General features: G+C 50.8%; 1 protein-coding gene across 1 annotated transcript; it reads right to left on the bottom strand.

Moving 5' to 3' along the window:
* Nucleotides 1–2816: 2816 nt before the first annotated feature.
* Nucleotides 2817–5048, bottom strand: RHOV (ras homolog family member V). The gene is made up of 3 exons (XM_003900791.5): nt 4556–5048; nt 4309–4367; nt 2817–4119 (listed from the first exon to the last, which is right to left on the bottom strand). Exons 1-3 carry the CDS (start codon nt 4761–4763, stop codon nt 3676–3678), a joined length of 711 nt encoding a protein of 236 aa, XP_003900840.1. The 5' UTR covers nt 4764–5048; the 3' UTR covers nt 2817–3675.
* Between the last annotated feature and the right edge of the window lie 9277 nt (nt 5049–14325).

Genomic DNA, 14325 nt, shown 5'->3' with positions numbered 1-14325 from the left:
GCTTTTTATTCCTAAGCATTTCGGGGTCAGCAGTAAACATTGCCTGAGCCCCAGACTTTGTGGGAGCAAAAGGGACTTACATGTGGCGCTCACTCTCTCTCTCTCTCTCTCTCTCTCTCTCTCTCTCTCTCGCTTCATTTAGCGGGGAAGATGCAGGCTGAGTCAGTGACAGAATGCCCAGTGTCCTCAGTGTGCCAAGGGAGCAGTGAACACACTGATACAGGTAAGTGTCCTTTCTGGAGGAGGGAAGTATTGAAAGCTGGTTGTCATGAGGAGAAACGGGGCATCTGGGAGGTGGCAGGGGGCACTTTCCAAACTAGGGGATCTGGCACAAGCCAAGACTGGGAGTCAGGAAGTCGGGGACAGCTGGGGATCACCGGAGTGAGCTGTCCTGGTCCAGGGTGCTGTCAGATTTGAGAGGGCTTTGAATGCTGAAATGAGAGGCTCAAAGTTCATCATCAACAGTGAGAGCCAGTAACAGTCTTGAGTCTTGAGTTGGGGGGTGCCAGAGTGAACACAGCAGCACAGGACAGATTGGACTGGGGAGCTGCAGCGACAGGGACCTTGGGGTGTGGGTGACAGAAGTCCTGACCAGGCTTGGAGACCCAGCAAGAAAGGAGGCATGGTGACCAAGGTTTCAATCTGGGTGACATGGATATACTGGTACCACAAGAGAGAATTAGGGAAGAAGTTGGAGGTAGGGGCGGGTACAAGGATAACCCCCTTGCAGGGGATGATCCCCACTCCCAGGCACCTCCAAGGCCCCTCAGAACAAGTTTAAGAAACTGAAACCCAGTCTGAGTCCTGAGTCCTTCATTTTTCTTTTTTTTTTTTTTTTTTTTTTTGAGACGGAGTCTCGCTGTGTCACCCAGGCTGGAGTGCAGTGGCGCGATCTCGGCTCACTGCAAGCTCTGCCTCCCGGGTTTACGCCATTCTCCTGCCTCAGCCTCCGAGTAGCTGGGACTACAGGCGCCCGCCACCACGCCCGGCTAGTTTTTTGTATTTTTAGTAGAGACGGGGTTTCACCGTGTTAGCCAGGATGGTCTCGATCTCCTGACCTCGTGATCCACCCGCCTCGGCCTCCCAAAGTGCTGGGATTACAGGGTTGAGCCACCACGCCCGGCCGAGTCCTTCATTTTTCAAATGAAGACTGAGGCATAGAGAAGGGAAATGATTTGCCTAAGGTCATGGTTGGTGTCAGAGTCTGAACTTGAACTCAGCTTTCTGCCCCAGAGGGAAGTGTGTCAGGCTGGGTTGAGGTAACAACAGGCCATGCTGCTGGGGTGTGAGACCCTCAGCACCTCCACCTGAGGGGTAAAGGGAACAGAAGGAGCTCCAGGTGGCAGAGCTCTGGGGACAGGCCCTGGTGGGGCAGGAAGTGGACGGTCTTGGCTAAAACTAAACTTGGGGATTATCTGAAGTTTCACTTGGCTAGGATTTCTGTCCCTCAGCCATGCTCTTTCACACACACAGGCACACACAGAGACAGACAGACAGACACACACATGCGCACACACACACATACACACACAGCTGTAGCTTTCTGAGGAGAGAGCTGGGCCCAGAGGTGGGCTGGGCCAGGGCATGAGTGCTCACCTGACCCAGGAGCTGCCTAGCAGGTGTGCCTTAGAAATTCCTCTCCCAGCCGGGCCCAGTGGCTCACGCCTGTAATCCCAGCACTTTGGAAGGCCAAGGCGGGCAGATCATGAGGTCAGGAGTTCGAGACCAGCCTGACCAACATGATGAAACCTCGTCTCTACTAAAAATACAAAAATGAGCCAGGCGTGGTGACGCGCGCCTGTAATCCTAGCTACTCAGGAGGCTGAGGGAGGAGACTCGCTTGAACCCGAGAGGCAGAGGTTACACTGAGCCCAGATCGCGCCACTGCACTCCAGCCTGGGTGACAGAGCGAGGCTCCGCCTCAAAAGAAAAAAAAAAGAAACAAACAAATTCCTCTCCCAGAGTAACACATAATCCTGTACCCAACTCTAGAGTTTGCAAAGTGCTCTTACAGTCACTGGGTGATACATATCATTTAAGCTACTACCTTTTCTGTCTGGCTCTCAGTCTCCTTGTGGTAAAGTCAGTTTTTGTTTTGTTTCATTTTCCCCCTGGGTGTCCTTCAAAGTCCCTTCAAGCTCCAATATGAGGGAATGTTCTCTGGATCCCTGCTCCTCTCCAAGTCCTCTCCCAATGAACCCACTCTTGCACAGGATTTTTGGGGCCAAACCTCTATTTAAATTGTTCACAAGCAGCACTCTGACCTTCGCTAGGTCCTTAGGTGCCAAGGCTGAAGACTGGGTCCAACCCAAGTCTAAGAGCTTTGGCCAGTGATTGAGGTTTAGGCTTATGTTCAGGCTGTGAATGGAGGTCGGGGGGATGGTCCCCTAACCTGAGCCCCTGGGCCCTGTGAACTGCCAGAAGGAACAGAGCAGAAAAGTTAGAAGGCTGGGGACTGACCTTGAGCCCCAGCGCTGAGCATGGTGCTCTAGAAAGGAGGGGTGGAGGGGAGGGGCTCCACCCACCAGGTGAGGTCATGGGAAACCAGCTCTGGCGCTGACACCTGGGGAAACCCGTTTCCAGGCCGCTTCCCACGCTAGCTCTCCTGGGAACCAGCTGAGCCCCAAGCCGGGAGCCCCACACCTACCCCCACAGTCCAGTTCCCATCGCACTGCCCCCATCGCCAGTCCAGCCCCCACCCTTCAATCTAGCTTTAGTCTTTTGGTCCCCAGTCTGTCTCTAGCCAGGCAGTTGGGCCTTGAGGAGGGTTATGAGGGAGCAGTGGGCTCCAGGAAATGACAGAGACAACGCACAGCTTCACAGACTTCAGGTTTTATTTGCAGACTCTGCACTGCTCTAGCTTCTAGGCTGTGTGACCTTGAGGAAAGGGATGATCCCCAACCCCGTCCTCCTTCAGGCTCTAATTTGCAGCTCCTCCCCCTCCTTTTTGCTTGGCCTTGACTCTCACTTCCTGCCCCACTCCTGGCCCAGCCAGTTTGGGCAGTGCCTAGGGAGCCCAGAGACCCAGTTCTTCCCAGGGGCCAGCCCCGCCCTCCCTGGCCTTGGGGGTTGAGGGCCGCCCAGGTGTCAGCCTGCTCTCATCCATTCCACTTCCCTCTCTCCTACTCCTTGTCATCTTCCTTCCAGGCCCAGCCCTTATCCACCATCAGTTCCAGGCTCCAAGGCCTCTTTTTCCTGCTCTCTCTCTCTCAGTCTCTCGCCCACTCCATCCCAAACTTCTCTCCAAATCAGGGTTGAACCCCTTCCAGCCCTTCACAATGCCAGGTGTTCCCCAAGCTCTTTCTCACCCCTGTGCCAAGGAAGGGTCCTAATTCAGCCAGGCTGACCTGAGGGCCCAGGACAAGAAACTGGGAACTGGATCCCAAACTACTCGGAGGTGACTGACCCTGTTAGGACCATCCCATGAAAATCAAAGTGCCAGGTTTTTTTCTGTGAGCTTTGACTGGAGAAATCCAAATCAGAGCCTTCCCTCCTAGGCTCACCCAGGCATATCAGAGTGGGCAGTTAGAGGCCCATGTCCCCCGAGTGTTCGGAAGGGAACTGAATCCCATGAGGTGGCCAGGCCCTGCCAGTAGCTCCCGCAAAGGCCCGGGTGCCCCGGGTCTCAGAAGTCTCTGGCCTCCTGCCTACCACTTACTATGCAGCCATAGCTGCTCAAACGAAGCAGAAGAACTTCTTCCAGCGGCAGCGGGAGAGGGTGCGCACACCTTTGGCATTCAGTTTCTTCTCCAGCCGGGCTTTGTGCTCTATGGCACTGAGAATGGCCGAGTCAAATACTTCCTTCAGGTTCTTCTGCGTCAAGGCTGAGCACTCCAGGTAGCAGCAGGCTCGGATCTTCTCGGCCAGACCCTGAGCCTGGGGTTGGGGCACGGGGCCCTCCCGGCCCCCCTGGTCCAGCTGAATCAGTACGTTGACATCGTCCCTCAGGTCGGCCTGGGTGCCCACCAGCAGAACAGGCGCCTGGGGGTTGTGCGTGCGGATCTCGGGCAGCCATTTCTCTGTGATGTTTTGAAAGGAGCTGGGCTGCACCACGCTGAAGCACGCCAGGAAGACATCGGTATCCGGGTAGCAAAGGGAACGAAGTCGGTCAAAATCCTCCTGGGGTGAGAAGGCCAGGTTGGTAAGGATTAGCCCCCACCCCGCTACAGGGAATCCATTTCTCACCCGGGGCTGGAAACCTGAGATTCCAAGAGCCCAAGGCTTTCTCCATTCTTGCTCCATGTGGGGTCCTCCCAGCCTCCAGCCCACCTCCCCGCAGATCAGTAGAAGCCGCGCCCAGCTTCTCACCTGTCCGGCTGTGTCCCACAGCTCAATGCGCACCGGGGCTCCATCCACCAGGACTTGCACTGCAGGGGCGGGGCGGGGAGAGCCTGAGTTAGGAAGGGCGTCCCGGGCCACACCAGCGCCACCTCGGGGCCTGCTCCAGTCTCCTCCCCGGGGTCCTCTGCGCCTCCCGCCGCGACGCCCGCCCCAGCTCCCGTGTGCACAGCCCCGCCGCAGCCACGCGGCCGCCTGGGCGATTGAACGTACGTACCGGAGAAGGTGTCCAGCGCAGTGGGCCGGTAGCGCGCGGGGTACCCATTGCAGGTGTAGCTGACGATGAGGCTGCTCTTGCCCACGGCACCGTCGCCCACCAGCACGCACTTGATGCCCAGCTCTTGGGGCGCGCTACGCCGCCGCGGGGGAGGGGTCGGGGTCCGGAGTGGGGGCGGCTCGGCCTCGCTCAGCTCCCGCGGCGGCATGGCCCGCTCTGGGGGCAGCAGAGGGGCCAGCCCGGGACTCGGCTTCGCTGCGCTGGGTGAAGCAGGTCCCGCTGGCTGCCTCTGACTGAGTGGGTCCAGGCTGGGCGCGTCGGCCCAGCGCTACCAGCGGGTTTGTGTAGGGCCCCGCCCACCTCATCTACATGTCTCAGGCGGCCCTGGACCCCACCCACCGGCGAAGACCTCCCGCGGCCGGGGACCTAAGAGGCCCGGCGAGGAGGAGGAAAACCCCGGGAGGAGGAAAGGCAGGCAGAATGCTGGAGCCCCAAGAATCACGTAGGTACAAGGACAAAGAATCGTCAAATGAGAATACCAAGAAGAGACAGACATCCATGATTTATTGTTAGGAGGAAGAAGCAAGTTGCAGAACATGTAATACAGTATGTTCAGGTTAAACAAATGTGCAAATTGAACCTTGTTCAACTTACAACAAAAAAACTCTATACATATGTTTGCATGAGTATTAAAAAGTTGGGATAATTTTATTAATGAAATAATTTTTTTTTTAATATAGAGGCTGGGAGCAGTGGCTTATGCCTGTAATCCCAGCGTTCTGGGAGGCTGAGCCAGGAGGATCACTTGAGTCCAGGAGTTCAAGGTCACAGTGAGCTATCATAATGCCATTACGCTTCAGCTTGTGTGACAGATTCTAAAAACAAACAAACAAACAAAAAACCTGTTGACCCCCGAACAAATGGGAATTATTGGCGAGAAACCCTGTGCAGTCAGTCGAAAATCCCTATATAACTTTTGACTCCCCCAAAATTTAACTATTAATAGCCTGCTGTTGCCGGACTCCATGGCTGACGCCTGTAATCCCAGCACTTTGGGAGGCCGAGGTGGGTGGATCACCTGAGGTCAGGAGTTTGAGGCCAGCCTGGCCAACATGGTGAAACCCTGTCTCTATTAAAAATACAAAAAATTAGCCAGGTGTGGTGGCAGATACCTTTAATCCCAGCTACTCAGGAGGCTGAAGCAGGAGAATCACTTGAACCCGGGAGGTGGAGGTTGCAGTGAGCCAAGATTGGGCCACTCCACTCCAGCCTGGGTGACCGAGTGAGACTCTGTCATAAAAAACAAAAACAAAAAACCCAAAAAACAAAAAGTAGCCAAGCATGGTGGTGTGCATCTGTAATCCCAGCTGCTCAGGAGGCTGAGGTGGGAGGATGGCTTGAACCTGGGAAGCGGAGGTTGCAGTGAACTGAGATCACGCCATTGCACTCCAGCCTGGGCAACAGAGGCAGACTTTGTCTCAAATAAATAAATAAATAAATAAATAAATAAATAAATAATAGACTGGGCGCAGTGGCTCACGCCTGTAATCCCAACATTTTGGGAGGCCAAGGTGGGCAGATCACGAGGTCGGGAGATCCAGACCATCCTGGCTAACACGGTGAAACCCCATCTCTACTAAAATTACAAAAAATTATCCGGGCATGGTGGCGGATGCCTGTAGTCCCAGCTAATTGGGAGGCTGAGGCAGGAGAATGGCGTGAACCTGGGAGGCGGAGCTTGTAGTGAGCCGAGATCGTGCCACTGCACTCCAGCCTGGGCGACACAGCAAGATGCTGTATCAAAAAAAAAAAAAAAAAAAAAAAAAAAGGCCAGGCGACATGGCTCACACCTGTAATCCCAGCTAATTTTTGTATTTTTAGTAGAGACAAGGGTTCACCATGCTGGCCAGGCTGGTTTTGAACTCTTGACCTCAGGTGATCCACCCACCTCAGCCTCCCAAAGTGCTAGGATTACAGGTATGAGCCACCACGCCCAGGAGGATTATCATATTTTTAAACTTTTTTCTTCTGACCTGTATCAGAAAGTTAAAATCATCATAAAGGTCTGCACCCTTGTGGTCTTCAGTTGGGTAGGCTGAGGAGGAGGAAAAGGGGTTGGTCTTGCTGCCTCAGGGGTGGCAGAGGTGGAGAAGGTGGAAGGGGAGGCAGTAAAGGCAGGCACACTTGGTGTAACTTTTATTTATTTTTAGAGATGTGGTCTTGATCTGTTGCACAGGCTGGAGTGCAATGACGCGAGCACAGCTCACTGCAGCGTCCGAACTCCTGGCCTCAAGCAATCCCGCCCCAGCCTTCCAAGTGGCTGGGATTACAGGCATGCACCACCAGGTCCGGCTAAATTTTTTTTTTTTTTTTTTTTTTTGAGTCGGAGTCTCGCTCTGTCGCCCAGGCTGGAGTGCAGTGGCCGGATCTCAGCTCACTGCAAGCTCTGCCTCCCGGGTTCGTGCCATTCTCCTGCCTCAGCCTCCCGAGTAGCTGGGACTACAGGCACCTGCCACCTCGCCCGGCTAGTTTTTTGTATTTTTTAGTAGAGACGGGGTTTCACCGTGTTAGCCAGGATGGTCTTGATCTCCCGACCTCGTGATCCGCCCGTCTCGGCCTCCCAAAGTGCTGGGATTACAGGCGTGAGCCACTGCGCCCGGCCCCGGCTAAATTTTTTTACATTATTTTTTTGTAGAGACAGTCTTGCTTTTTTGCCCAGGCTGGTCTTGAACGCCTGGCTTCAAGCGATCCTCAGTCCTCACCCTCCCAAAGTGCTGGGATTAAAGGCATGACCTACCACATCCAGCCCTCAGTGTAACTTTTATTGAAAAAATTCTGCCTATAAATGGACCTGTACAGTTCAAACCCATGTTGTTCAAGGGTCAGCTGTATACAGATCATGAGAGAGGCAGAGAAACTCAAGTGTGAATACAGCAGGCAGGAATGTACTGTACTCCTTTTCAGAGGAGAGCTTTCTCTAGACTCAGCCTGAAGGCAAGCTTTGAACACTTTCACTCCCCTCAGCTAAAGGAACTCAGGGTGCTGAGAAGCTACCTGGGGAGGATATTCAAGGACAATTTCCCATTTGAATATTTTATAAATCCTCAGATACCTAATATTATCTTCATCATCATCAAAAGCACATAATAATTACCTATCTGCAGATGCTGTTCTGGGCCACCCACTGCCCTTGCCCTAGAAGGAGTTTGCAGACTGAGACAATATCTCCCAGGTAGCCCTAGGAAGGTCACCTGGAGAGCAAATGAAGTGTAGCCTGATGCTAATTTTGTCTATTATTGCAACCAGGCCAAGGGACACCAGGCCCAGAATCCTTTATCTGATCTCTGACCCTTTCATCTCAGCCTATGCAAAGACCACAGAAAACACCGTCACCTTCAGAGAGTCAGCCATTCATGAGTTTTGGGAAAGGAGAGTGTTGGGAGGGGGAGGGGCAGTGAATATGAAAAGAGATAATTCTGTTTCCCCAAGAGCTGGTAGTGTAAAAGCCATAAATCCGTCTGGGGACGGTGGCTCACACCTGTAATCCCAGCACTTTGGGAGGCTGAGGTGGGTGGATCACTTGAGATGAGAAGTTCAAGATCAGCCTGGCCAACATGGTGAAACTCCATCTCTACTAAAAATGCAAAAATTAGCCGGGTGTGGTGGTGGGCGCCTGTAATCCCAGCTACTTGGGAGGCTGAGGCACAAGAATCGCTTGAACCTGGGAGGTAGAGGTGGCAATGAGCTGAGATCGTACCACCGCACTCCAGACTGGGTGATAGAGTGAGACTCAGTCTCAAAAAATAAAAATAAATAAAAATAAGCCATAAATCCAAACCAAATCTTTACATCTCTTAGAAAAAGTCACAGGTTCCCTGATTTTTTCTTTTCCTTTCCTTTCCTTTCTTTTCCTTTCCTTTCTTTTCCTTTCCTTTCCTTTCCTTTCCTTTCCTTTCCTTTCCTTTCCTTTCCATTCCATTCCATTCCATTCCATTCCATTCCATTCCATTCTTTTCTTGTTGCCAGGGTCTTGCTCTGTGGCCCAGATTAACAGATTCAACCTCAGCTCACTGTAACCTTCACCTCCCAGGTTCAAGCGATTCTCCTGCCTCAGCCTCCCAAGTAGCTGGGACTACAGGTGCATGCCACCACATCTGGCTAATTTTTATATTTTTGGTAGAGACAGGGTTTCACCATGTTGGCCGGGCTGGTCTTGAACTCCTGAGCTCAAGTGATCTGCCTTCCTCGCCTTCCAAAGTGCTGAGATTTCTTGTTTTCTCTTTTTGAGCCCAAAGGAGAGGACAACAGCTAGAAAGTTGACTTAATCATTAAAATCTTGACTATGGGGATGGGGAAATTATAGGAGCTCCAGTAACCACTTCTACATGCCAGTGTCTTCATCCTACATGCCATACCTCTGAATGTCTGGGGATGCTAATAATTCCTAATTGTAGCCCCAAGTCTCAAAAACTTATCAGACACATTCACATAAGTTTATTCATCTAGCAAGTGAAAGAGGCCTTACCTGTTGTCCTGCCTTTGTATTCCTCTAGAAAGCCCAAAAGCTGTTGTATTTGCTCTCCTGGAAAAGGAGTCTCATTTTAAAAGACTTGGACATCAGGAGACCTGTCCCAGTGTTCCCAGTTCTTCAGCTCACTAGCTGTGTGATGGCTACAAAATCACTTCATCTGTCTCAGTGCTATAAAATGACAGGTGAAACATGTTTATCTCTGAAAGCCCTTCTGGTGCTAGCAGTCTGTGATTCAGGGATCCCAGGGAAGCTGCCCCAGCCCAGGTGTCTGGGACAGAATTACTACACACACACATACACACACACACCCACACACACACACACACACACACACGCTCTTCTTTGCAGTACTCTTGTCCTTTTACCTGGGTTTTAATAATAGTTTAATTATAGCTATAAATTGAGGGTAATCCTGTTTCATCCTTTCTACAGGCAGGAGGGGTATAAATTGGGGGAGGTGTCTGCTTGGGCACAGGTAAAAGCCCTGACGTGGACTGAGACAGGTCATTATTTTCTGGCCGCTTGGGTGGGGACACTTTCCAACCTAGGTCCCTCTGTCTAAGCTGGTTTAGGGACAGTTTTGTCAGCAGCAGGGGGAGGGAGGAGACAACTTAGGGAGCTGATGAGTCACCTGTTTCTCAGAGAAGGACTTGCTGGGGAAGTTTGCAATTCTGGCTGCTACTGCTGGGAAACTCCCCTCCTAAGGGTAGGCTGCCGCCTGCCAGATCTTCTGCCCCAACTTCCAGCTAGACACACATTTGCTAGGATTAAAACTTGGCCCTGACATTCTCCATGGAGAAATAGCAGATTCTAGGACTGGGGCAGGAAATATGCAAGTCTATACCAATATAAATAAATAATTAAATACATAAATAAATGAGACATGCCGGGCCTGGTGGCTCATTCCTTCAATCTCAGCACTTTGGGAGGTCAAGGCAGGAGGATGCTTGAATCCAGGATTTCAAGACCAGCCTGGACAACATGGCAAAACCCAGTCTCAAAAAAAAAAAAAAAAAAAAAAAAAATGGAGCGTGGTGGCATGCACCTGTAGTCCCAGCTACTCAGGAGGCTGAAGTGGGAGGATCACCTGAGCCTGTGAGGTTGAGGCTGCAGTGAGCCTCTGCACTTCAGCCTGTGTGACAGAGTGAGATTCTGCACCCCCTATCCACCCCCCACAAAAAAAAGGCAAAAAAGAAGTAGTTTATTTAAAAAAAAACCCAAAACTAAAAAACTCAACCATAGCCCTGACATTGAATCATAGCAGTAATATCTTGCCTCCAAAATGTCCATCACAGCTGTATGTGGCTTTAGACTTGTAAAGTGCTGCAGTCTGCCCTATCTCATAAGAACTAAGTGACACGGCTTGGGAGGGGGTGTGTCTGAGAAGGTGTGGCTGTGTGTGTGTGTGTGTGTGTGTGTGTGTGTGTGGCTATTCTCATTTTATCAGTGAGTACAGGGGACCTGCCTTAAGATGAAAGAAACTAGTAAGTGGCAGTCTGTTCCAGAGTGAACAAGCAAGCCACAGGTCCACCCTCAGGCATGGTCAAGTTTTTTGTTTTTTGTTTTTTTTTTAAGATAGAGTCTAGCTCTGTTGGCCAGGCCAGAGCGCAATGGCAAGATCTTGGCTCACTACAACCTCTGCCTCCTGGTTCAAGCGATTCTCCTGCCTCAGCCTCCCAAGTACCTAGGATTACAGGCATGGATCACCACGCCCAGCTACTTTTTGTACTTTTAGTAGAGATGAGGTTTCACCATGTTGACCAGGCTGGTCTCGAACTCCTGATCTCAGGTGATCCACCAGCCTCAGCCTCCCAAAGTGCTGGGATTACAGACATGAGCCACTGCGCCTGGCCGGTGTGGTCAAGTTTTATTAGGTATTTTTGTTAATCCCATATCTTAAGTTTCCTGAAAACATTGGGATGCCTACAGAAAAACCTGGACAAGAATAAACCAAAAGAAATCAACTCCTAGGCTGGGAGCAGTGTCTCACACCTGTAATCCCAGCACTTTGGGAAGCCCAGGCGGGTGGATCACGAGGTCAGGAGATCAAGACCAGCCTGGCTAACATGGTGAAACCCCATCTCTACTAAAAATACAAAAAATTAGCCGGGCATGGTGGCACGCGCCTGTAGTCCCAGCTACTCAGGAGGCTGAGGCAGGAGAATGGCGTGAACCTGGGACGTGGAGCTTGCAGTGAGCCGAGATCATGCCACTACACTCCAGCCTGGGCAACAGAGCAAGACTCTATTTCAAAAAAAAAAAAAAGAAAAAGAAACCAACCCCCCCACCCCACCACCAATTATTCGGCTGCCAAATAAGGGATTAACAAAAGAACACCAAGGACAGGTGCAGTGGCTCACACCTGTAATCCCCAGCACTTTGGAGGCCGAGGCAGGCAGATCACCTGAAGTCAGGAGTTCGAGACCAGCCTGGCCAACATGGCGAAACCCCGTCTCTACTAAAAACACAAAAATTAGCTGGGCATGGTGGCATGCACCTCTAATCCCAACTACTCAGGCAGCTGATGTAGGAGAATCCCATGAACCTGGGAGGCAGAGGTTACAGTGAGCTGAGATCATGCCACTGCACTCCAGCCTGGGAGACAGAGCAAGACTCCATCTCAAAAAAATTAAAAACAAAAACAAAAGAACACCAGAGGTGGGGGAAAGTTCTTCCAAGAGCTCCATCCGGAGAGAGGTTGTTTGTGAGCGAATGCCTCTCACGGTGTTTTTCTGTTTCTTCTGCATACTCCAGTCCAAGACCCCCAAAATCAGGCCTGCTGCCTAAGATGAGCTCAGAGACTGAGATGGGCGGGTCAGAAAACTTTGAAATAAAAACAGAATTCAAGAAAAAGAATTTTATATTTAACACTTGCTTACCAACATACTGATCATAATAATCATATATTATATATAACAATATAATAATTATCTTATAATATACTGATATGATACAATAATAATAATATAATAACTTGACTACCCACTTTCTTTTTTTTTTTTTTTTTTTTTTTTTTTTTGAGACGGAGTCTCGCGCTGTGTCTCCCAGGCTGGAGTGCAGTGGCGCGATCTCGGCTCACTGCAAGCTCCGCCCCCCGGGTTCACGCCATTCTCCCGCCTCAGCCTCCCAAGTAGCTGGGACTACAGGCGCCCGCTACCACGCCCGGCTAGTTTTTTGTATTTTTAGTAGAGACGGGGTTTCACCATGTTAGCCAGGATAGTCTCGATCTCCTGACCTTGTGATCCACCCGCCTCGGCCTCCCAAAGTGCGACTACCCACTTTCTGAACTTTCAGTGGAAATTGGACCACCATAGGTTTTTCTCTGCCTTTTTCTTTATTTTATGTATTTTATTTATTTTCTTTGTTGAGACAGGGTCTTGCTGTGTCACCCAGGCTGGAGTACAGTTCTGTGATCAGGGCTCACTGTAGCCTCAACCTCCCAAGCTCAAGCCATCCTCCTGCCTCAGCCTCCTCAGTATGTGGCACCACAGGTGCATGCTACCACACCTGTCTAACTTTTTAATTTTTTGTAGAGGCTGGGTCACCCTATGTTTCCCAGGTTGTTCTCAAACTCCTGGGCTCAAGCAATCCTCCTGCCTCAGCCTCCCAAAGTCCTGAGATTATAGGGGTGAGCCACGACATCCAGCACCACATATTTTTCTCTATTTCCATGTGCTTTTGTCCTCGGAGGGAGTTTGTGGCAAATTTATCCAACTGCGCTGAGTTTCCCCCATGGTGCTGCTGGTCAACCCTCCAAGTCCATTTCCTCAGTCCCCACACCCTCTAGACCACCCTTGGGCTCAGGCTGGCTGCTGGGCTTCTGTCCTGTCTTCCCTGCTCCCTCACACCCAGCCTTGGCCTCCGCTTCTCCCTTCATTTCTCTCCACCTCTCCATCCAGCTGATCCTACTGCTACTGTCCCCCTCCAACCTCTCTTTCCGCTCAGACCTTGCACCCAAGCCCCAGCTTTTTGAAATGCCTGCAAGAGTTGCCACCTAAAACGTTCATCTAAAAAAATTCCCGGCCGGGTGCGGTGGCTCAAGCCTGTAATCCCAGCACTTTGGGAGGCCGAGACGGGCGGATCACGAGGTCAGGAGATCGAGACCATCCTGGCTAACACGGTGAAACCCCGTCTCTACTAAAAAATACAAAAAACTAGCTGGGCAAGGTGGCAGGCGCCTGTACTCCCAGCTACACGGGAGGCTGAGGCAGGAGAATGGCATAAACCTGGGAGGCGGAGCTTGCAGTGAGCTGAGATCCGACCACTGCACTCCAGCCTGGGCGACAGAGCGAGCGAGACTCCGTCTCAAAAAAATAAAAAATTTAAAAAAAAAAAAAATTCCCCTACTAACTTCCTTATTTATTTTTATTTTTATTTTTATTTTTGAGACAGAGTCTGGCTCTGTCACCCAAGCTGGAGTCCAATGGTGCAATCTCAGCTCACTGCAACCTCTGCCTCCCAAGTTCAATTGATTCTCCTGCCTCAGCCTCCCGTGTAGCGGGGATTACAGGTGCACGCCACCACTCCTGGTTAATTTTTGTATTTTTAGTAGAGAGGGGGTTTCACCATGTTGGCCAGGCTGGTCTCAAACTCCTGAACTCAGGTGATCCTCCCACCTCAGCCTCCCAAAGGGCTTGGATGATGGGTGTGAGCCACCACCGCACCCAGCCTGTTTATTCTCTTGATCGACATTTGACTTGTTTCCAGTTGCAGCTACTACGAATAATGCTGCTATGAACATTCATGTACAAATCTTTGTGTGGACATATTATTTTCATTTCTCTTGGGTAAATACTCAGGTGTTGAATTGCTGGGTCATGAGATAAATATGCATGTTAAGTGGCTGTTAGTAACTGTACCATTTTCTGTTGCCACCAGCATTTTATGACACCTCCATTTCCCCACAACATCACAACACTTGGTATTGTTGGTTTTTAATATTTTGGCTCCAGGTACAGTGGCTCATGCCTATAATCCCAGCACTTTGGGAGGCTGAGGTGGGCAGATCTCAAAAAAAAAAAAATTAATTAAAAAAATTTTGGATTTTGTTGTTGTATTGTTGCTGTTTATTTTATTTTATTTGTTTTTTTGAGACTGGATCTCACTCCGTCACCCAGGCTGCAGTGCAGTGGTACAATCTCGGCTCACTGCAACCTCCATGTTCTGTGTTCAAGCAATTCTCCTGCCTCGGCCTCCTGAGTAGCTGGTAGTAAAGACGCACACACCATGCCTGGCTAAT

The sequence above is a fragment of the Papio anubis genome, chromosome 7, assembly GCF_008728515.1.
Source record: "Papio anubis isolate 15944 chromosome 7, Panubis1.0, whole genome shotgun sequence".
In the NCBI taxonomy this organism is placed as follows: domain Eukaryota; kingdom Metazoa; phylum Chordata; class Mammalia; order Primates; family Cercopithecidae; genus Papio; species Papio anubis.
This window is presented reverse-complemented; position numbering and strand designations above follow the sequence as displayed.

Coding starts and splice junctions, on each gene's coding strand:
- RHOV (XM_003900791.5), bottom strand. CDS start 4,763: ATGCCGCCGCGGGAGCTGAGCGAGGCCGAGCCGCCCCCACTCCGGACC. Junction 4,368..4,555: donor TGCGCTGGACACCTTCTCCG/GTACGTACGTTC, acceptor CCGCCCCTGCAG/TGCAAGTCCTGGTGGATGGA. Junction 4,120..4,308: donor TGTGGGACACAGCCGGACAG/GTGAGAAGCTGG, acceptor TTCTCACCCCAG/GAGGATTTTGACCGACTTCG.